This window comes from Dermacentor variabilis, chromosome 8 (assembly GCF_050947875.1).
Source record: "Dermacentor variabilis isolate Ectoservices chromosome 8, ASM5094787v1, whole genome shotgun sequence".
Lineage (NCBI taxonomy): Eukaryota > Metazoa > Arthropoda > Arachnida > Ixodida > Ixodidae > Dermacentor > Dermacentor variabilis.
Genome location: NC_134575.1, coordinates 26,392,071 through 26,414,484, shown reverse-complemented (window position 1 = coordinate 26,414,484; position 22,414 = coordinate 26,392,071). Strand labels below are relative to the sequence as shown.

Sequence of the window (22,414 nt, the reverse complement as noted above, 5' to 3'; positions counted from 1 at the left end):
CTTTGTAGCTTTTATGCAACACCTTCGCCTGAAAGAGTCTCCTTGCAGAGGTAAGGTACCGTGGCCGGAATATGGCAAAAACACAAATTGTTGCAAGTTATCGGCCGGAGTGGTGCTCTGCTTACATTTACCGCCATAATTGGCCTATTGAATGAGCACTGAATATAAAGCAGTAACGCCGCACGGTTAAGTTGTATAGAAACTCGGCCTCATGATTCCCGCATGTAAGAGAATTGCAGCAATTGCGGATACACCCAATGCATCATACGGGAAACCTAATGCAACCCATAGTTGCAATTTTATATGCTGGAGTGAAGTTTCAGCTGTGGATAGTTTAACAAACCACTTACGAATTAATTAATCAGTAACTTAGCTATAACAAAAACATTTCTTAGTTCTTTTTTTACTTATGTACTTCCATGGTTAATAGTATATGCATGTTTGTTCCAGTTTCCCTTGATGTGGATATGTTTTTGGGCGTTACGCGGCTAATTTGACTCTAGAAGAAAGGTTAAAACTGCGCGAAAAAGAAAAAAAAACGAGGACAAGCAGAAGGAACACAAAACAGGCCACGTGCTTGTCCTCGTTTTTTCGCGCACTTCTAAACTTCCTTCAAACAGGCACCAACTAGCCTTCAAGAACGTCCCACTGACTAGAGCTCGCGTTGAAGTACCAGGTCTGGGATGATGTTGTGGACAATGTCAAATATCCGCCATATCGTCGAATTCGGCATCTCGTCAGCTACGACTGGCCCAGAAGGCTGCTATATACGCCCTCTCCGATTGACTCAAAATGTCGTCATTGCTGAATTTGACATTATGGCGGAATTTGACTATGTACAGAATCAACGCTGATGCAGAACAATGCTTCTGGCGTCGCCCTTGTTATTCCGATGTCACGGGAGCGAAATTCGTTAATGTCGTGCAACAATTAACGCCAGGTATGATGATGTTGATAAAAAAGAAAGACAAGGCCGCTGCACGCGCTTCTTTTGACTACGCTCGCGTGTGGCAGCTGCAGCGAGCGCAGAACAGAGCGAGCGAGTGCATCGTGACGTCATATGACGCAGTCTTCAAGCGAGTGCCGAAACTGGTTCTTACAGAAATAGTTTTTGCTGTTGGGCTAGTAATACGAAACAAGGAAGAGCCCAGCGTGTGGTGCAGTGTTAAGGGCGCTTCGATGCTTGGTAGTGTTGCTTCAATGTTGAAAATGCTTGGACCGTAGCCTCCGAGATCGCACCAGTTTGATCTCGGAGGCCACGGTTTGTACCGGCGTATCGACGAGTCGAAAATTTGATTTCATTAAATCGCGCCCTGGGTATATGTAATCTCTGTCACTATATGTATATCTTTTTTTTCTGGAAGTCGCAATACTTGAGGCGTTGATCGCCCAACGCACAGAGTCCCAGCCCCTTCGGGCTACACGACGATCGCGTCGGTTGGCGTCTTTCTCGGCGCGCACCACCAGGACGCGCCCGCTGAGCACCCTAATAATATTTCGGCGGGAACGCCATGCCGTATCTTTGCACCATGGCGCTCGCGATGACCTGGAGCAACTCGTACTTCTTGAAGGCCACCGTCTGACCGTTGTGTTTGAAGCTAGCCTCCCACACGTCGTCTCCGAGGTCGTCGAACACGACGCATCGGTCGTCCGGGTAGGCGTTCAGTAGCTCCTTCATCTGCGAACGCCGCCAGCGCGGGAAAAACGCGCCCGTCCGCTTAGCGGGGTGGCACCCACATGACGCGAGTACTTGGGACCCGCGCCGCGACGCGTCCGTACCACGCGGCGCGAGATTCTCCCGTACTTCTTTGGCGCGTTCGCAAGTGCGCCACAATTTGCCATAAATTATGTTAATGGGAGTTAGGCCAGCAACAACGCAATACCTAAAGTTAACATAGACAAATAAATTTATACGCTAACGACACGTGCGCAACACTTACAATGCAAATAGTACGCATTGCCACACATTTATGAGTAACCGACACCTATGTTGCCTTGTATACTCCAAAACGTTTATAGGTAACCAACCGGCCCCCACATCATGGTAGTGCTAACGTCAGGCGTCAAGTAATGCGAAGCCTATAGTTAACTCATAGCAGACCAACTTTCTATAAATGGCGCACGTACACCTGAACAACAAAAGCTTAACCGGCACCTTGTCAGGAAGTACAAGTTGGCTACTAACCAGCTTGATACAGCTTGAACAGGCTAGAAACAGCTAGAGCTACGTCAAGCTATAGTTCAGACATCTTCAAGATGGCTAGCAATTGATGTCCGCAAGGCATACGCTTCTAGTCAGTGTAGACAATTACTTCAAAAAAAGTGTCGAAATTTTGAAGGCGTTGCCAAGGAGGATCCAGGGAAGCCTCAACGAATTAGAAGGGGGGGGGGCTTGCCAATGCATAGAGTGAACGGGGTGGGGGGGGGGCGACACGGCCAATTTTGTAAGCGCAGAAGATGCCGTCGTGCTTCGGAAAAGGTGAGGCGATAGTTGCATTGACAGGGCATATGAATCCCCTTGTAGCACGATCGGCGCCACAAATGGAGCGCGGGGAAACGGATTCTTCGTAGATTTCCTACGCACGTCTTGAAGCGCGCGCGCTCACCGGTTCAAAATCTGGCGCCACATTGATACGTGCTGCGAATTGGTGCCCGCAAAGGAAGGAAGCGAGCAATTTAATATGAGCGTAAAGAGCGAGTAGAAAAATAAAATGTACACCGTTCAAAAAACAAATAAGCTGTGGCTAAAAGTTGTTTTATGAGGAAGCTTTAGCTCGGGCGCTCCTATCTAAATACATGTAAAAAGAGAATTCGTTTTTCTCAGCAACGACTGCAGCGAATTTGATGAGGTTTGTTGCATTTAAAAGAAAAACTTAATATCTAGTGGGTGTTGGTTTAGAATTTACGATTTATGTCCTCAATTTTTGATAAAGAATTGGCAAAAACCGAAAATTTTTGAAACACGAAACTATCAAGTTTACAACTCTGTAATTCAACAACGAGAAACGATAATACAATTCTGTGAATTGCATCTAATAGCCCATCTAAAGCGGACAAAATTGATGCGTTACACATGAATTTAAAAAAAATTTAGCAATATGAAAATACAACTTTTGCAGAACCCGTATGAACAACGTAACAAATTCACCTAAGATATAAAATGACGTATCGAATTTGTCCGCTTTTAACGATCTAGTAGGTGCCGTTTACACAACCGCGATATCTGTTCTTGATGCAGAGATATGAATTTGTAAACTTCGTGCTTCTATTTCTTTCAAACTTCCGAATTTTTGAAAATTATTTTAACAAAAATAATGACCTAAATCGAAATTCCGCTTCCAACAGTCACTAGAATTTAACTTTCTCTCTCAAATGCAACAAATATAATTAAAATCGGCCCAGAGGTTATCTCAGAAAAACGGTCTTAATTGCGTTTTACATGTATTTGAATAGGCCGCGTCGGAGTTGGGCTCGAGCTAAAGCTTCCTCTTAAATCGAAAATATGTAATCGTGAGAAAAAATTACAGTTTCATCCTAGGGGACGCCACATGCAATGGTGGCGCCCCGCGCTCCTTTTTTTGCCGATTTTGAAACTTTTGGCAGCAGTGGCGGCGGTTAATTGGCGGTTCTGTCGTGATACGAGTTTCCGAGTGGAGAACTTTGGATCGTGTTTGCAAGAGCGGCAGCAACAATGCCGCTTTATTTCGGTTCGGTAAGCGACTCTATTGTATCGCTGAAGGGTTCCTACGTTTCTGGAAATCGTGTTCCACGATTTGAACGGCACGAACGTCAGTGAACGTTTCGGATTGTCGCGTTCGTGCAGTCATTGGTGGAGGCTGTTTCAGATTGCGAGCTTTTTTTTTTTTTAGGTTAGCAGCATTTTTTTTCTTTTGCCTCTTTGCAACTTGAATGTGGTACTGGCTCCGAGGCTACGACGGGAGGTGCGTAGTTCCGTTACCAACTCGATGTGCGGTTGCGACACTGTACTCATCACTGTGCATGCACTGTATTAAAACGTGATCGCGTAATTAACACTCGCAGGTTGCCACTGCGGACGAAAAATAAGCGAAGCCACAAAAATATCGCTATCGCTGAAAGTCGCATCAACACAGTTCGTTGACCTCCCAAATCGGGAAAAAAACTGCTAATGGCCCCACATATACATAGTATGCACGTACGTCATTCAACGATACTCCGCGACTTCCGGTTTACGGCAGCGCCATGTTGGGGAACCTATAGGCCTAGGCGCGCGCCTGTTGATAAGGTACCCCAAGATGGCGGAAGGTAGCGAAAGCAGACGACAGCAGCGGATGTGACGTCACGTGCATACTATGTATAGGTTACGGAAGTGTGCCCACATCACTGTTAGGCATGAATGCAATGCAAATAATACCAACGGCAGGCAGCAAACAAGTGCGGTCACCGTAGGTAACTGCCGCCTGCAGCTAAAGCCCATTTTGTACAATTATGAAAATGAAGAGCAGAAGTTTATGATGATGTTTCAAGGGAAGCCATACGGGAGTAAAACAAGATCATCAGCGGTTCATGAGCATAAATATGCAGCATTTCATGAAAATTGAACTATTCATGTGGTTCAAAAATCTGGCACTGCATCACTTTTTGAGTGCAAAAAAATACCACCTTTACACATTAGCTAAACGAAACTCGCAATTTCGTGGTTAAGAAATTTAGTGCTGCTTGACTCGTTTCATTGTTCCTGTGTGAAATGTAAAAAAAAAAAGCCCATCCGCAAATCACGGTGAACTTTAAATTACTTTTGCGTATAATGTTTTGGTTGAATGCGTATAATTTATTTAAAATTCTTTCTTTTAAAGTAAAATACCTTAACCATCAGTTGGCCTCTTATTCTGTTTTTACCGAATGGTTTCTGCGCTGCACTGTCTCACGAGACTGTCAAGACAGCTGTGTCGCTTGCACTGCTGTCACAGAGTATTGTGCAGTTAATATAGTCTGCATCTTTTTTCGTTGTTGTTGTTCCGAGCATATGCACCTTTCACGTTTTTTCTTGGGGCGTCTGCCTTCACTCGGAGGTCTCATTTGAATTTCTGTGTAAGCTGTCACTGTTCATATGACATTCTACCTTTCTCACTGCAAGGGGAAAACCTTGGATGAAGCGATTCGTAGCTGTCACGGAATGTTAACTTGAAGTAACGTCGGGTTAATTTGGCTCGAGAGAGAAAGCAACGACAACAAATTTGAGACAAGAGACGAGGTGAAAATAAGGTCCATTTTGTTTGTTGAAACGTGAGCTATCAAACTTGAACTGCTTTCTTTTTTTACATAAGCCAGTCCAGCTTAAGGCTTTCGATAGCCAATGTGGTATTATTTTGCTATTCTAACTTAAGTAGTCGTTTGTGCGACATACATCAGCTGATCCACGTTTTCTGAATTTCATAGGTGGCTAGGAACGACCACACGCGAGCTAACATGCTGTCACACTTTATCAAAACAGTGACAGACCGGCTGACAAAACTGCTGTTTGAGCATCATCCGCGACTCAAAGGTAACTATGACGCATTTTGTAACCTTAATTACATAGAATTCTTACTGTGTCTTCCGGCATATATGAAAGCGAGCTATGTCTGCATTTATTGGTGGGGACCTCTAGCCATGTTAATTTTTGTTATAAACACAAGTCTGAACTCTAGCTTTCGAAAATTGCGATTCGGAAATGTTCGAATATTCAGTTGGATACGAATATTCGGATCAAATCGAATATATTGCTAGCTGTTCGGCAGCAAACACGGTTCTTAGCATTTGTTTCTATCTAATCTAATAATTTTGGGGCGATATTGTGCCAAATTTTGCAACGATTTCGTGCTGCTAGCAAAATTTTGCCTGTAAAGCACACTTAGCCACTGAACGATACCCTTTGAGGGAAAGTCAGCTTATCAATAGCAAGGGCACGGGTTTGTAAACGAGGGCGCACTTTTTTTTTTTTTTTTTTGCAGCGCCACTTTTAATTTTGCTTGACAGCAAGTATGATGAGTGAAGACTTGCGCAGGGTCAAATGCCTCGGATGTTACGGGCATTTGATGCGGTATGATATAAAGGCACAGGCTGGCAAGGACAGCTAGTCAAATTACTAAATTTTCCAAGTTAACACGAGCCAAATGCACAATGCTTTAGTATAACGGCTTAGTTGTCTAGTTTATTTTTAACGTTGTCAACGTTACTTGCAATGTTCCAAAATGACAAATCATCCCAACTCGCTAATAAATGCACGTGCGTATAATTATTCGATATTCGATTCGATATTCGAAGCTAAGTATTCGACTCGTATTTGAAAATTTTTTATATTCGCACACCCCTACAGTCGGAACCCTTTGAAGTGCCACCCTTTGTCTTCAAACAATAATCGTCATCTAGGTATAGCGTGGCTTTCGTTATACAGCGAAGCTGGTTATGGCTAGGGTTCCGGGCATTTTTGTTCTACATGTAAAAAAGAACCGTGGACCGATCCCAGATAGTGCAGTACCGGGCCGGACCGCGGCGCAGTTGAAGCAGGCTTCAAGCACTCCGCCAACTTGCAAAAGTTTAGTATCTTCGGTCCGAATAGAATCCATATGATGTATTAAGCTGATAAGAACAGATAGTACGCTTTGATCCGCGTCGGCCATGTCTACGTTCGCACAGCCCTCTCTCTCTCTCTCGGCGTTCCAAGCGCTTGCGTAGTTACGTTCCTTTCCTTCCCCTCTCCCGTGGGGGGCGGTCCGGTCGAAACGTCCCGCGTGTTTAGTATAGTCGACATTTGGGCACCGGTTGAACATCCTAGGGGCAGTGCACGACAACAATCACAGAAAGCAGGAAAGGCACAGGACAGCGTGCTGAACTCGCAACAACCTTTATTACAAAGTGTACGCATAGTTAGGTGTACGCACCCGCGAGCCTCTCCCGTCGATGGCGCCATTGTCAGTGCGAAGACAAACAGCCAAGATAAATAGCAAAGAAAAGAAAGGCAGGGAGGTCAACCAAACGAGCTTGCGGTTTGCTGCCCTACACTGGGGTTGAGGGAAAGGGGGAATAGAAAGGAGAGGAAGGAACTGATGAGTGTGCGCAGTGAAGCACCGTGACACCAAAGTGGAGTTCCATAGGTGGGGATCTGCGTTGATCACATCTGGGGCGACCAAAGGGCCAGTGGTCGTTGCACGAATAGGAGGCTGCGGGGTGAGCTATGGGGCTTACTTAAACTTACTTAAACAGCCATACCCTGTAACTTAATGATATGCTACGAAATCGAGAGCACGTGGGTGTAGGTGGTAATACTCAAGTAGGTCTACACGCTTTGCAATAAAGGTAGTTGTGAGTTCAGCGCTGTCCCGTGTCTTTCCTGCTTTCTGTCTTTTTTTGCCGTCTTGCGCTGCTCCTTCAAGGCGTCACCTCCGGCTCCTCGGGGCGGCGGTCCAGTCCTCCACGGGAATGTATATAAAAATCACGGTACGTGATTTCGTACCTTTGTTCAAAATGCTGCGTCACCTCTGTGTCGTGTGCTAAAGAGCTTCGCTGGTCATCGGCGTTCACAGAGTGGATTGGCTCGTGATTTTTTTTTTTAACACTGCGCACCCAGTAAAATTTTAGGTCACGATCGGCAAGCGCGTTATCAGCGCATGGCAAGCTCTACTGACAGGAAAATAGCAAGCGGACAGTCTTCGAGATAGGAAAACGCGAGCAACACGGATGACGATTATTGTTTAGGGACAAGGCATGCCGCGAAGGGCGCAATTTTTTTTTATGGTGGAGGTTTTGTATGTTATACAGGTAGTGCAGAAATTCAGCGCCCAGCGACCAGTTCCTTGGAGTAACCGAAACGGATCTCAAAGCCGATGCTTTTGCGGACTGGACGCGCCGGAAGCAATCGCAGGACCGGACATACGTCTTTAGCCGCCATTTTTTGGAGGTCACCTATTTCCGCAAACGACACGTTCAGAAACGTCTATAAACCGCTATAGACCAAAGGGAACGTTCGATGTTTTTTTTCCCGCAGCGCATTAGACAAGGACGACAGGAGAGGACACGCTTAGAGCTGTGTGCGTCCTTTTTCTGTCGTCCTTCTCCGATGCCCTGCAGAAAAAGAAACCATCTATTGTATGCAGCGCCACCTAGCCCAACGCTCAAGCTTGGCAAAGAGAATGCAATCGATGAAGAGTTAGCTTAGAGCTTGCTCTAAATGCGAGCACTTATCCGACCGAACGTGTAGCCAGCGTGTTGTAGACGGCATACCTTGTAACCGAGCGTGCTGGCGTCGTCGTAAGCGAAGAACCCTTTCAGGTTGTCCCCGACGCGCACATTCCAAAAGTGCGTGTGGGTGGGGTTATTGAACTCGTACTTGAAGTCGAACTCTTGCAACGGGTATTCCTTCGTGCGGCTGTCTTTGGTAGTGAACTGCTGACGCAGCGCAGGAGGCGCCGCGAGAAGTGGAACAGAAAATGACACAACGCAGCGTTATCAGACTCCGAAAACAAACAAACAAACAAACAAACAAACAAACAAACAAACAAACGAAGGACACGTTTAGTTGAAATTATAAATTAGTAGTAACAAAAAACGTCTTTGAAATAGTAGTATCTCTATCGCGCCCTTTCGTGTGCGATTAGGATGACACCTGGTGACTACGAAAGTAGAAATGTATAAGACATTTTAATTTCACACTAAAGCCGGTATCGAAATGCAGGACCTAGAGGGATCGACATTATCGTGACGTCATTACGCAGCACGGTTTTCTGACGCCGCGAAACAATAAGGCTAGCTATGGTGGCGTTGCTCAGTAAGAATAAACCAGATGACTGTAAGCGTGTCTACATACCGTGCTCTGACTATCATCATCATCACCACCAGCAGCATATATTTAAGTCCACTGCAGGCCTGCAAATTTCTTAATATCATCACCCCACCTAATTTTCTGCCGTCCTCGACTGCACTTCCGTTCCCTTTGCACCCATTCTGTGACTGCAATGGTCCAGCGGTTATCTGATCTACCTGTTACATGGCCTGTCCAGCTCCATTTCTTTTTCACTTAATGTCGCCTTGAATATCGGCTATCCCCATTTGCTCTCTGATCCACACCGCTCTCTTCCTGTCTCTTGGCGTCACGCCTAACATTTTTCGTTCCATCGTTCTTTGCGCGGTCCTTAACATGTCCTCAAGCTTCTTTGTTACCCTCCAGGTTTGTGCCCCATATGTTAGCACCGGTAGAATGCAATGGCTGTACACTTTTCTGCTGCCGGTCATGATTTGGTGATGCCTGCCCTGCATGCTCCAACCTATTTTTATTCACCTGTAAATTGTCTTCTCAGGACCAGGGTCCCCTGCGAGTAAGTGACTTAGGTAAATGTACGCCTGCACAATTTTTATAGCTGACTGGTGACCATGAATGCTTGTTCCCTTGCACGGCTATTGAACATTGTCTTTTGCACATTAATCTTCAACCATACTTCGACATTTTCTCGGTGAAGAACATCAACCATTTGGCGCAATTCATCCCCAGCGTTGTTGAACAGGAAAGTGTCGTCTGCAAAGCGAAGTTTGTTGTGATATTTGCCGTTGAGCCTCACTTATCCTTCTCAGCCTAATAGCTTGAATACGTATTCTAAACTTGAGGTGAATAGCACTGGAGAGATGGTCTCATTGTCTGACCCCTTTTTTCGTAGGTATTACTCCACTTTTCTTGTGGAGAATTAAGACAGCTGTGGAGTCTTTTGCTTCCTGTACTCCTTGATTACGCAAAGCGTCGCGACTGTTGGTATCTCTACTGAATCAAACGCCTCTTCATAATTTATGAGATGCATATAGAGAGGTTGGTTGTACTCCGCATATCGCTCAATTACGTGACTGATGGCATGCATGTGATCCATTGTTGAATACCCTGTCTTGAAGCCACACTGTTCTCTTGGTTGATTGAAGCCGAGTGTCGCCTTGATTCTATTGAAAATTACCTTGGTGAAAAATCTATACAATGCAGGAAGCAAGCTCATAGGCCTGTAATTATTCAATTCTTTAACGTCTCCCGTCTTATAAAGAGCTACAATGTATAACGCCGTCCTAATCGAACACAATTTTCATAGACAACAAGAAAACTTATTCACCCGTAGGCACGCGTATAACTGTATCAAATATAACGTATCGCACATGCAACACATCGTACTCGATATAATCAATGCAGATGAGCAAACAAAATAGTGCACGGTGTCTGCTTGACACCGTGCACTATTTGACACTTGATAAACCGCTATTACGGTGCACACGCAAAAGCACCATTGTCAGCCTCGACTTCATGAATGACACTGCGCCATGCCAATTATAGGTTTGCTCACTCGCCAGATGCCAAGTTGTTCATCGCATTTTAAACAACAGTCTTGTGCGTGCAGATAGGTCTTTGTGCCAGTGGTTTCAGGCTGAAACCGGAACGTCAAGGGCAAATTTTACAGGCGATCTTGATGTCACAACGCCGGCATAGTTAACGCTTTAGGCTGGAACTACCACCTTTTATTTTGCAATTGGCCTAGCGTGTACATTATCAGGGCAAACTCGTTAAGGTGCGAGCAGACTCCAGCTGACTATGCTCCCTTTGAGAGGAGAAGGGCAAGTGCATAGCGTTTTGTGTCTGTGTGTGTGTGTGTGTGCGTGTGCGTGTGCGTGTGCGTGTGTGCGTGTGCGTGTGCGTGTGTGTGTGCGTGTGTGTGCGTGTGTGTGTGCGTGCGTGTGTGTGTGTGTGTGTGCTTGTGTGTGTGTGCGTGTGTGTGCGCGCGCGCGTGCGCGGGTCGTAGGAGCTTGTTTCGAGCATGCAGAATTTCGGAACCCCGCTTTGAGCGTGCTGCTGGGCTCACCCTATATCGAGAGAATCGGATGACGCTCTCATCCTTGTCCTCCATGTCCACCCTGAAGTCGATGTTCCGGTGGAGGTTCTTGGCGTAGTTTATCGACGAGGAGACCGAGAAACATAGCTTGTTTTTGTTCAGGACTTGCTTCCAGCGGGGGAATTCCTGCAGCATGCCCAACTGGGAGAACGCGCAGTGATAACTGAGCGTGAGTCGGGGGGGACTTCGCGAAGCGCGAGCCTGCTGGAACGCAGCAGCTCGAAATTGGACACGCAGTCTAGCGCCCTTCTCCAACGAGCGAAGCGCCTTTGTACAACGAAATGACCTGTACAACGAAGGAATGATTCTGTCCCGGTTCTACGGTGAGCTGCGCACTGCAAAATATTCACTTTAAAGGCCGCTGGTGAATTACTTCGTAGTGTGCTATGCGCGCGACCTTTAGAACGAAGTAACCTGTATAGCGAATTCCTCCGGACGCCTCAAGCACTTCGCTGTAAAGGCGTTCGGCTGTAGTACACATCCAACTTGGCTGTATTGAACACATGCGTTATAAATAGGGTTCCGCGTTTTTCCGTATTTGTCTTTTTTTTTTTCAAATTCAGGGGTTATATATTTAAGGGTGTTTATTTCTTCCTCTTTGAATCCGTGTTTTCTTTTTCGGTGTCTAATATCAATACCGAAGAGAAATCGCTGTTTATAGAGGATTGTGTTGTAAACGCACTGTATAGCTTCAGGAGAAAAATGTAACGCACCTGGCATCGCACAACTTTATTTAACACATAACAAACACTCTACGCCACTAGTTAATGCATTAACGAGTGAAATTAACAACAGAGACGCGACGCTTTCAGGAGCATGAAGTTAATGTTCCTAAATACTTGGAAAGATCAAATACTTAGAAACCATCATGGTGGTACAGATAGGAGAAGGCAAGGGGGCAAGTAATGTGGTTTCAATACACACGAACGATCCCAAGGACACTTCAATGTGGCTGTATTCCCAGTCAACGAGAAAAACAAAACAAGCAGGGTAGATGTAGGGTTGAAGTAGGGTACAGGTAAGATAAGCAAGATAGAAGAGTAGGGTAGAAGTACAAATTCGGGCTTTCTGAGTTCTCACCGATCCAGAGAAAACCGCCTCGGGGGTTAACTTTCGGTGTGTATCGACATACGCCGAAAAGACGGAACCTCACTTATAGCCATACCTGTCAACCTTCGAACTTGAGAATTCGTAAAAATCCCATGGATATTACCTCCCGAGTCTCACTGGATGGGGGGGGGGGGGGGAGTAAGGGTAACACGTTAAAAAAAACTTGCTCTGATCACGCACCTTCGGTGGGATGCATACACATTTTAATAATGGTGATCTAAATTTAGACGCAGCACAAAGGCAGCTGCAAACTTGATCGAAAATTGTTTTGAGAGCAGTGACTTTTTCAGCTGCCTATGCTGCTTCAAATTTCGCCTGCTTCAGGAACTTGTCTGAATAAGCTTGCTCGAAGCAGGTATAGCCCTCTGTTATTAGGCGGCTATAACTTATTAGGCTGCTACGGAAGGATGGCGCAGGTAGGATCGTAATTTAATTTTACGTAATTTTTTTTCCAATTTTATGCTGCTTTATTGTAAGCAACCCTACAACTCGAACAGAGCTTCTTGTTCGTAAAACTTAATGCAATCTTCGGAAAATTGTAGAACGAAGGTAAATATGCAAACTTTATACGAAAAAAATTATTGCGAGAGTTGAGAGGCATAGGTTTACAACGGTGTCACAAGAGGACACTTTCGATCGTGATCAGAACTTATCCTTCGTTTTGAACGCGACCGATTCCGTTCGGGATCGAACCTCGCGATCACGATTGGCTCGTTTTCGCAAGCCGCGAGAGGGAGACAGCGGCGACTGAGAAATTCGATCTCGATCGTGATCGAAAGTGACGTACCATGACGTTAACTTTACAAACATGATTGTAATTATAACAGTGAGTGAACAAAAGAAACCTCGCGGTCGTATAGTTAATGTTTACATCGCGTTATGGTTGATAAGAGCGTCGCGCGATGTCGCCGCCAAAGCTTCTGGCCACGTCTTTAGATACTATTCGCTAAAGCTCCCTAATCAGACATTTGGCACAGCGTAGACGCACACACGTACGCCTGTGCCGGATGACCCATTCGAATTCAGCGCCGGCGACGCTTTAGCTTGTTTCATTATAAATAAATAATAATAATAATAATGTGTTGTGCGCGATCACTCTCTATACTTCTTAGCACTTCTACTTTCTCACCATCACAGCTAATCCTTCCTTTTGTCGCCTTACTTTTTCGTACCTATTTACTTACTCTCCTCGCCACTGAGAGGGAGTGAACAGATATGAAGATTGTCAAGGAGAAGAGTTGTTGCCCTGACCAAGACTTACGTGTACTCTTGTCGAAATGTTGGCTATGTAGGCAAAGGTTTTTCTTGTTTGTCACTTCGTCTCTATCTTCCTGTGACCGGTCACTTTGTCTTGACAAGTGAAACAGTGTCGCCAGAAATCGCCACCAGAGTCACGCTGTTTGGCGTCTACATCTTCCGGTGGTTCAACACCCACTACGCTAAAACCCTCTATTGAGAGTTTCAGCTTGTCCCCAAACTTCTTGCCGATTGTGGATTTGCAAGATTACTGGAGACGTGAATGTGAATGACCTGGTTTTTGGCGCCACCTGATATCGCAGAGCTCAACCAGAGTGTACACAGGGCTACAATTGCAGTACCCAAGTGTATTCTACTTTACTGCTGGTGGCAATTTCCGGCAGCGGCGTAATTGTGAAAACATCTCCAGTTAATTGTATGTTCGACAAAAACACTCACGCAACGGCCTAAACCATTGTCGTTAGACGCGGCGTCACAAGATGTCGCCACCGGCGTTGCTGCTGGCGGGTTTACCTCTCCGGTAAACCGGTTGTTTACCGGACTTTCATCTCCGGTAAACCCGGTAAACCGCAAACGCTAACAAGATTGCGGACACGCTAAAATAATGTGTTAGACACAAGATAGCTTTAGCTTGTCCGTGAAATTATTGCAGTTTACGGAATACCGCCTTACGGTAGCCGTGGAAGACAGTAGAAATGCTGGTATCTTGTGGCGCTTTGTCCATCCGCAATGAGTTGGAAACGGGTGCTCTCTTCGAAGAAACAACGACGATGACGACAACAACAACTAAGTAAGATACTGCATGTAAACGATTACGTTTCCGTTATCGGAGCGGCCGAAACCAATCGGCGAGAGCACTGACCATGCCTCGAATGCCGGGGAGAATTCCACGAATCGGGTTCGGAGGCGATGCCCAAAGGAAACGGGGGCTGGCACCCACGAACTGCACCGTGTTGGGCTCATCGGTGGTGTTGCTCGTGCTGAGGCCCACGATGTCAGGGACGCTGCGATTGGGAGTAAACTCAGGAGAGAGGGAAAGAGAGAGAGAGACAGAAAAAACTCAGCCCAAAGGTCGCCATTTCGGCCCGATTGTTCAAATCGAGCTCGAATCGCAGAAGGGTGTTCGACTCGTTCCGGAAAGCAGACTTCCGGGACACATTCGCAAAGGGTAAGGAACGCCAAGCGCCGTGTCGCAGTACAAAGGGACCACTTCGAAGACGAAAGCGTTTCAATGTGCACCAAAAATAAATTATTTCGCAAATTATTCAAAGCAGAGCTAGTCTCAAAACTTTTCGATACCACCTCGTTTCAAGCATCGGGTGCAAGAATTAAACTGGAGTCCTGCATTCTACGGTGTCTCTCAAGGCCACATTGTAACTTCAAGACGTTAAACAACATAATTTTACTTATACTGTGCGCAAGTCTATGACACCGACTACGGACGCAGTACACTTTTTGCTCGCGATATAATCCGATTCAGGCTGCAATTGGTTTGATGGAGGGACGTGATTAGGAAATTTACAGGTATGAAATAGGATTGTCAAACTAGAGAACACCGGGGCAAGAGGTCGACACAAGCACACCCACGTGTGCAGACACAAAAAACACATGCAGAAACACATAAACAAACAGACAGGTGTACACACAAGAAAAAACGAGCACGAACGCACGCACATGTATAAAATACGCACGCCAATTCACACGCACGTACAAATTCACACACAAACACTACACAGTCGCACACGCCAACACACACAAACACACGCAGTTATATATGTTGATGTAAGTACTCAAATCGAAATTTTCCGCTTTATTTCCCTGCCGTCTAATACCTGTTTCAACAAAATAGATTCACAGTTGATTCAATAGATTCATCTCATTGGTGTATGGTTCAGTGAGGCTTTATGTTCGAAGGAACATGTTCCTCAAATTGTGTTGGTTTTCTGTACAAAATTGGTGATCCGGTACCGTTACCATTGAAGGTACATTTGACTTACGCTCTATTTTACTGCGAACTGTCATACTGTACTTTAGTCTGGGGTACAACGTTCTCGAATAAGGCCGCCAAAATTAGTTACTCTACAAATATAGCGCTGCGTGCAATTGAAGGATAACACGATCCAAACTCGGGACTTTCGCCCAAACAACCGTTATTTAAGAAATACCAATTTCTCACAGCCAATCAGGTGTTTTACTTTTCATTTACTACAGTATTAAGCATGGCACCAAAATCAACTGCCAGTGACGATTCTCACATCGTTTCCCCACAAAATACCCATTATATGGAGACAGAGAGAAACTAGTTCCTAAAACACTTAAGAATTGCGGCAGACAAAAATGGAGTTACCTGGCCACCACAGTTCTAAATAGCCATATTCTCGATCAATTGTAATTTTGATATTTCCATGTGAAGACTCATAAGGGATAATAAAAAAATAAAAAAGAATAATCCACAACGACTTAACAATTACAGCCATATAGCATTCTATAACTATGGACATAGCATTTGGTACATAGTTTGGATTGCGGTATTCTGAAAGCAAATGTCGCAATTGTATCACTCATTTGTACACCGCCAAATGGCTAGTCGTGTTTGCTGATGTGTTATTTCACGTGTGATAGAATTATGTTTATCTGTTTTATGTTGTTAACAAATATTCGATTTATTATTTCAGTCTAGTGCACGTTCAAACCTCGTATCATCGGTCACTCGCAATACTACTGACACTGCAACACTCTTGGCGTAGTATATCACGTACACCCTCCGATGACAATTGCTGTGATACTATCATCAGGTGTCAGTGATCACCCATTACAAGAAAGAATTGAAAGCATGAACGTATTGAGCTCCTATAGACATATAAACCTACAGACGCTGAATTCGTCCCTGATCTTTCTACAGGATATTAACTGGGAAGAAGCCGTAAATGAAGTAGATGTCAACAGAGCGCATATATATATATATATATATATATATATATATATATATATATATATATATATATATATATATATATATATATATTCCCATTAATTTATTTCATTTATTAAGCACAAGTAATTTCCCCTATGCTGTCCTTGGTGTCAGTGGTTGTTGGCTTCTTAAGATATGACTATATATATATATATATATATATATATATATATATATATATATATATATATAGTGGGGTTCTCCTCCTCCTCCTCCCGTGCTCTTGGGACAAAGGAACGACAACACAGTAGTGCAAACAATCACAAGGGCATTTATTGCACCTTTCATAGATCAATGCCTATACTAGCCGAGTTGCTATCCACAAAACATGCCGATGGGCGCGCGACAAATCTAGAAGTCCGACTCACCGCGACCGGATAGCGAGCGAATGCGTTCGCCCCATGCTGGATCCCAACGCCTGGTCGTTCGCGCGTACGGTCACGCGAACGGTGGTGCGTTCGAAGGCAGGCCACGCGAGGCGGTCTCGCAGAAGCATGGATCGGCGCCCGCGCGGGACGTCCGCGCCGCTTGACGATCTCGAACCAAAGAGCTAGCGCCTTGTCTTTCGTAAATAAAACAAAATATGCTATTTTAGTGCCAGTCATCAAGCCTTCGAAGGAAAACAATTTTGAATGGCACTAAGATAGAGGAGGTAGAGGTACAGAAATTCTTAGGTGTCTCGTTTCAGAAAGACCTGCCTCGGTATACACCTGCAGAAAAATTACCGTCAGAGCTAGGCAGAGCTGTAGGATCAGAGAGGGATCGCATGGTCAGTTACCAGGAAATAACTCAGCACTACAGGTTAGCCAGGGCAGTGTACCCGCCAGCACACAAATCGCTTAACAAGCGGCAAGAAGTAGCTTGGAGACGACTTCAGACGAACACCTACCCCAACCCCGTAGCCTATCAATACTGCTGCCCGGACCAATACCCTAATACATGTAAACATTGTAAGAAAAAATGCGGATCTGTTCCATATTATGTGGTCGAGCCCAGCCGAAGATCACACAAATCACGAAATGAGTAATACTGAGCGGTGGGAGGCCGTGTTGCTTAGCTCCGACCCTGACCTGCCGGCCAAAGTCATCAAGAGAGCTGAAGAAGCCGCCCGGGCCCAGGGGCTCGTGGCTGCCTAACAACAAGGTCATCCGTCAATACCTTGTTTTCAAATAAAATCTTTACTCACTCACTCACTCACTTGAAAACTATCACGGACGACTACAGGAGTTACACACTCATTAACTGTTTCTTTAGCAAGAAGTAACTACGGTATAAGCTTTCAAACTAATACAGCATGCTAAAAATAATAACCTACATCAGGTCGCGACACCTAAATCCTGAACCCAATATTGTCTGCGCAGAGACATCATAAGGACGCCACGAATTGGAGCTCATTATGGCAGACACCATGTAAGCAAACAAATTCCAATTTTTTTTAACTGGACTAGGGCGGAAAACTTGATTTCAAGAAACGTTAAACAAAAAGCACCTTAGAAAATTGATGTCGGAATATGAAACTGTGCATGACTGAGGGTTTCTTTTACGTTTCTTCGGGAACTTCTATTCTTCATTTATTTTATATATCTACAATAACTCTGTGTGCCTGAATGGACCCACTGTTGGCTCTATATGTTAAATATATGTGTAACGAATTCCTTTTTTATTGATACTGCTCTTTCGAATAAACTGTAAAATTTGCGACTGAAATTGCATTGCCCGTAACAGTGCACTTTCTCCGCTCGAAATGCCGACTGGAGCAGGAGCCTTTATCGGGCTTTGTGCCTTTAGCTCTTGATCCGCTTCCTTCCTTATTGAAAGTATCAATCAATCAATCAATCAATCAATCAATCAATCAATCAATCAATCAATCAATCAATCAATCAATCAATCAATCAATCAATCAATCAATCAATCAATCAATCAATCAAAAATCACTGTAACAGGCATTAACACCTCGCGTCGTGCGTGCTGATACGTTTTAAAATATTGTTTTGCCAGTCATTGTCAGCTGTATTTAGGGTGTCCAATGCTAAATCAGGGTCCATCCGCCTTTTGCTTCAGTTTCCCTCTTTCTTTCAAGAAAAAAAAAATAAGCTTCACTTTACAAACACAACGAACGTGAGTCGTCTTTCCCCCTCCTCTCCCGTTCCTCCTGCTCATAAGACGGGAACAGGGGACGATGTCTCGGTGTCTAAGCTGAAGCTAAGACGAGAGTTAAAAAAAAAAAAGAAAACATACCGGAGGAAGATAACGTACCGATATGAGCGAAAAACACCAGTTCGCGGAGTATTACGTTTTCTTAATATTTGCCGCCTCAATGAAGCCGTCGGGTAGTAATCGCGCCAGGTAGGTTCAGAACTTTGCCGGCTTGTATTTTTGAGTGCTAGTAGAACATGCAAAATTATGAACGCAGCTAGAATTCTACAAGTAGGCAAACTACCTGAGGATGTTTCTGACGTGATTCTCGATGACGTCATCCGCATCCGGCCACACGGCGCCGGTGTGTAAGTAGGTCCAGCCAGGCGGTACGATTGGATTCACTTGGCCTCGGAAGATGCCCCACTGGAAAGATTAAAGAAAAAAAAAAAAACGTCGGACAAGGTCTCATTTCTTGGAACACATTCTCCGAGAAATAAATGTTAAAGGGAAACTAAAGGCAAATACTAAGTCGACGTGGACTGTTTAAATATCATTCCAGAAACCTCGCAACGCTTGTTTCGCACCAAGAACAGACTTAGTTTACGAGAAAATTGCATCCGAAGGGTCAGAATGCCTTTTTCGAAATTCATATGTGTTTCCAGATTAAAATTCTTTTTTTCAGCTAATGAATGGCCACTACCATATTGATACCTCGCACATCTTATCACCTTTAACTGGTAATGCTAGGCATCATAAACACTCCCTAGCAGTAACCCCGTTAACACCGCACAACAACTGCTTCAAGTACTCTTATTTTACCAGAAGAATAGTTGATTGGAATAAACTTCCTTATGAAGTCGTTACACAAAATTCTTTATCCCGTTTGCAGGCGCACCTGCGCTCATGACTGAACCGCACATAGTTTATTTGCTCCTTTTTTTCATGCATTCCGTCCTTTTGTCATGTTGAATTCAAGCGTCGGCATGATTGCTTGAACTGTATGTTTGCGTGAATGTACAGGCGCCGACAAAAGTGGTATACTCCACGCAGTCCAAGCAGCGGGAGCCGGAGCAACGGCAAACTAGGGTGCCTCGATGCGCGGCGGAGGGGAGCGCACGCATCGAGGCACCCTACGGCAAACTAAAGCCCCTTGATACTGAAAGTAGCGCCATTCTGTGAACTTTGCCGCCGCGCCGCCAACCCTCGCACATCCTCCTCGCCCGCCTCTCCACTCGGCGCTTTTCTGACCGATGATTGGCCGCTCCGGCCGGCCCCAGCCGTCGCCTTGGAAACGCGCGCGAAAGCGTCGCTTTGCTTGTGTTGTTGTTTTTCTTCGGCGCCATGGGCAGGCCGTGTTCCTTTATTCAGCTAATTCGAACTCTGCATTTCGCACCGCGTTATGCCGGGTTGCTGCGCATTTCAGTGCACAAGCCGGCGTGAAAAAATAGCTTCATGCTTTTCACGATTCCTCGAGGGAAGAACGACATCAGCCGCAGAATAAAGTGGATTCACAACATCGGACGCATATCGTCTGGAGAATAACACCATGCAATGTTTCATGTTACTGGGTTCGAGCTTATGCTACTTCTAACCGGCGGTTTATATAAATATTTTTATTTTCCGAAGTGTGTGCCATCCTGGATGTTTTGTGTGTTTTCCGTGTAACGTTTCAGGAGTCACCTGCAATAAAAATTGCATCTGGCCAGATATGTGCTGGTGTGTCACAGTGGCTGTGTATTCTATGCTCCAGACCTGTACTCTGCGTCTGAAATTTGTGTTGGGGTGGCACGATGTTTTCAGTAAGTAGCTGAAAAAACTGACAAAACCCTGCATGCCGCCCTCTCAGATCTATGGTAATGGCTGCGGCTGGCAGCTTTTCCAGCTCTTACGAAACAGCTTTATTGGCAAATTGCAAAAGGAATGACATCTGGGAGAGTCATTAATGCCACAGATTGGAAGAATAATGTGCAAAGGAGGACCAAAACTTCGCGCAAATAAGCTTTGAGCATCTTCTTGCCTGCTATGGATCTTTAGAGCGATGAAGGCCTTTGTGTGACCGCCGCGACTGTGAAAGTCTACCGCGATTCCGAGGTCTAGCGGCACGTGAGGAGCGAGTCAGCAGAGATGCCTTTTAAGGCTGACTTTCATTCGCCATAGGTGAAATCTTTACAATTTATATTTAGTTATGCTATCAAAATAACGTCAGATTCTTAAGCTCTGTGTTTCTAAAATAGTACGAATTGTTTCCTTGAAACCGACCCAGTCACAGAAGGGCTAAATCCTATCTTATCGTCCTTTACAGCGCTGAATATTGCATCACCACGGGCGTCTGAGGCACTAATTGAATGCATTCGATGGGCTACACTGAATAAGTCACAGAGACAGCATCCCCTTCCCATCTCTTAATCTAGTCGTCCGTTGCCGTCAGCAATCATTCATAAATTTCAAGCCAACCCATGGCTACGCTCACTTCTACAGTAGTCAATAAAAATATATCTCTCTTGAGAGCACGAAAAACTAGAAAAAATTTTTTCTCTTTCAAGCAGGAATGAAATTTCTATAGCCCAGGTATTAAATGCGCGGCATATGCATTACACCGAGGCCCCGAGCCTTTTAGGACTGAACCCCTCCCACCCTGCCCCCCCCCAAAAAAAAAAATCCATAATCACTTTATAGCAAATTTCGCATCATTTTTGCGGCCACTGTCCTGCTTCTGAAGCTTCACGCACGCAATGACGTCCAACTAAATTACCGCAATCTCTGCCTGGCTCGACTGCAAAAATATAGTGTCATAAAAAGTACTTCCGCGAAAATGCAGCACTAGTTGAAATTGCATTTAATTGCATTCACTGTGTCGCAAAATATTAAAGAATGTACAAATTTAAATTAAATACTGCGCTAATTAAAGCTCTGCCCTGTTGAAGTGACCAGTATAAAGATATCAAAGCCAATGTGGGCTATATACAATACGCTGCGATTGTTAATTCATGCCGCAAACGCGCACGTTTAGCGCTTTCATTGCTCAAACGAGGTGATAAATGTGGGTCATGGTAGAGTCAAGCACATTGCATCCCTATCTAGTGCTTTCGTTTAATAATAGAGCGAGAAAAAAATCCCCAAGTTAGGTGCGATCACGGGTGCCAGCTGATGCATCAAGCCGGCGAGCGCGCGATGGCCTGCGAAGCGTGCCGTGCGCAGCGCGCACAGCCGGCGGGCGAGGAGAATCGAGGAGGAAAGCGCGGGAGTGGAGGAGAGTGTCGCTACTTTAAAATTATTAAGGGGTTTTACGGCAAACTGCATCACAACGCCATCTACAGGTAGCATATGGGATCATGTCTGCCGATAATAAAGGGCACCCATTGGCTGTCTCGATCCCAGATGCCGCCTGTAGATGGCGTCGCGATACAGTGTGCCGTTGCTCCGGCTCCCGCTGCATGGACTGCGTGGAGCATACCACTTTTGTCGGCGCCTGTACTTGTATGTTCCCACCCTGCTAAAATATTGTAAAAGATCGCAGTATAAATAAATAAATAAATAAACAAAATCTCCCCCAACCCAACCGGGAGAGTGGTGACGTTGCATGCGTCATCAACACCCTTTGCTGCCGTCGGTGAGTAAAACCCCGCCCGACAGACGGCGCATACCGAGCCAAGACAGAGCGGTGGACTCGCCGCTGCAGCTGCTTTTTGGTCAGGTGGCGTAGACCGTTCCGGTATCGCGGGACATCACGTGGAACTTGAATTCTCTGCTACTCGCAGTTTGTGCGAATTTCGCGAACAAAAACCAAAACCAGCGCAGCGCTACGCGATAACGAAACTAGTGAAACGCGAAAGCGTGGGCGGCGCGGAGTTGAGCGAAAGCGGAACCTTTCTACCGCCCGCGTCGTGTCAAGGGTAATTTCAATTAGTTCTTTTTTTTAAAAAAATGAGATAAAACTGGACAAGTAGCATTTTATTTCGTCTCATAATACAATACAAGGATATCGTTTGCATCGCCCGGTTGAGTACTAGTGACAGAATTTAACCGAGGAGTGCTGTCGTCATCGGGCAAGTGCTTGAAT

General features: G+C 45.2%; 1 protein-coding gene and 1 pseudogene across 1 annotated transcript in view; both read right to left on the bottom strand.

Moving 5' to 3' along the window:
• Positions 1-1,124: 1,124 nt before the first annotated feature.
• Positions 1,125-22,414, bottom strand: part of LOC142590742 (uncharacterized) — a 35,258-nt gene continuing 13,968 nt past the window's right edge. The window contains exons 6-10 of the mRNA XM_075703170.1: positions 18,656-18,777; positions 14,104-14,245; positions 10,845-11,015; positions 8,242-8,403; positions 1,125-1,678 (exon numbers count right to left, since the gene is read on the bottom strand). Coding sequence (XP_075559285.1) covers positions 1,487-1,678; positions 8,242-8,403; positions 10,845-11,015; positions 14,104-14,245; positions 18,656-18,777 — 789 coding nt within the window. The 3' untranslated portion in view covers positions 1,125-1,486. The remainder of the gene's footprint in view (positions 1,679-8,241; positions 8,404-10,844; positions 11,016-14,103; positions 14,246-18,655; positions 18,778-22,414) is intronic.
• LOC142591791 (U2 spliceosomal RNA) lies at positions 6,468-6,641 on the bottom strand (annotated as a pseudogene).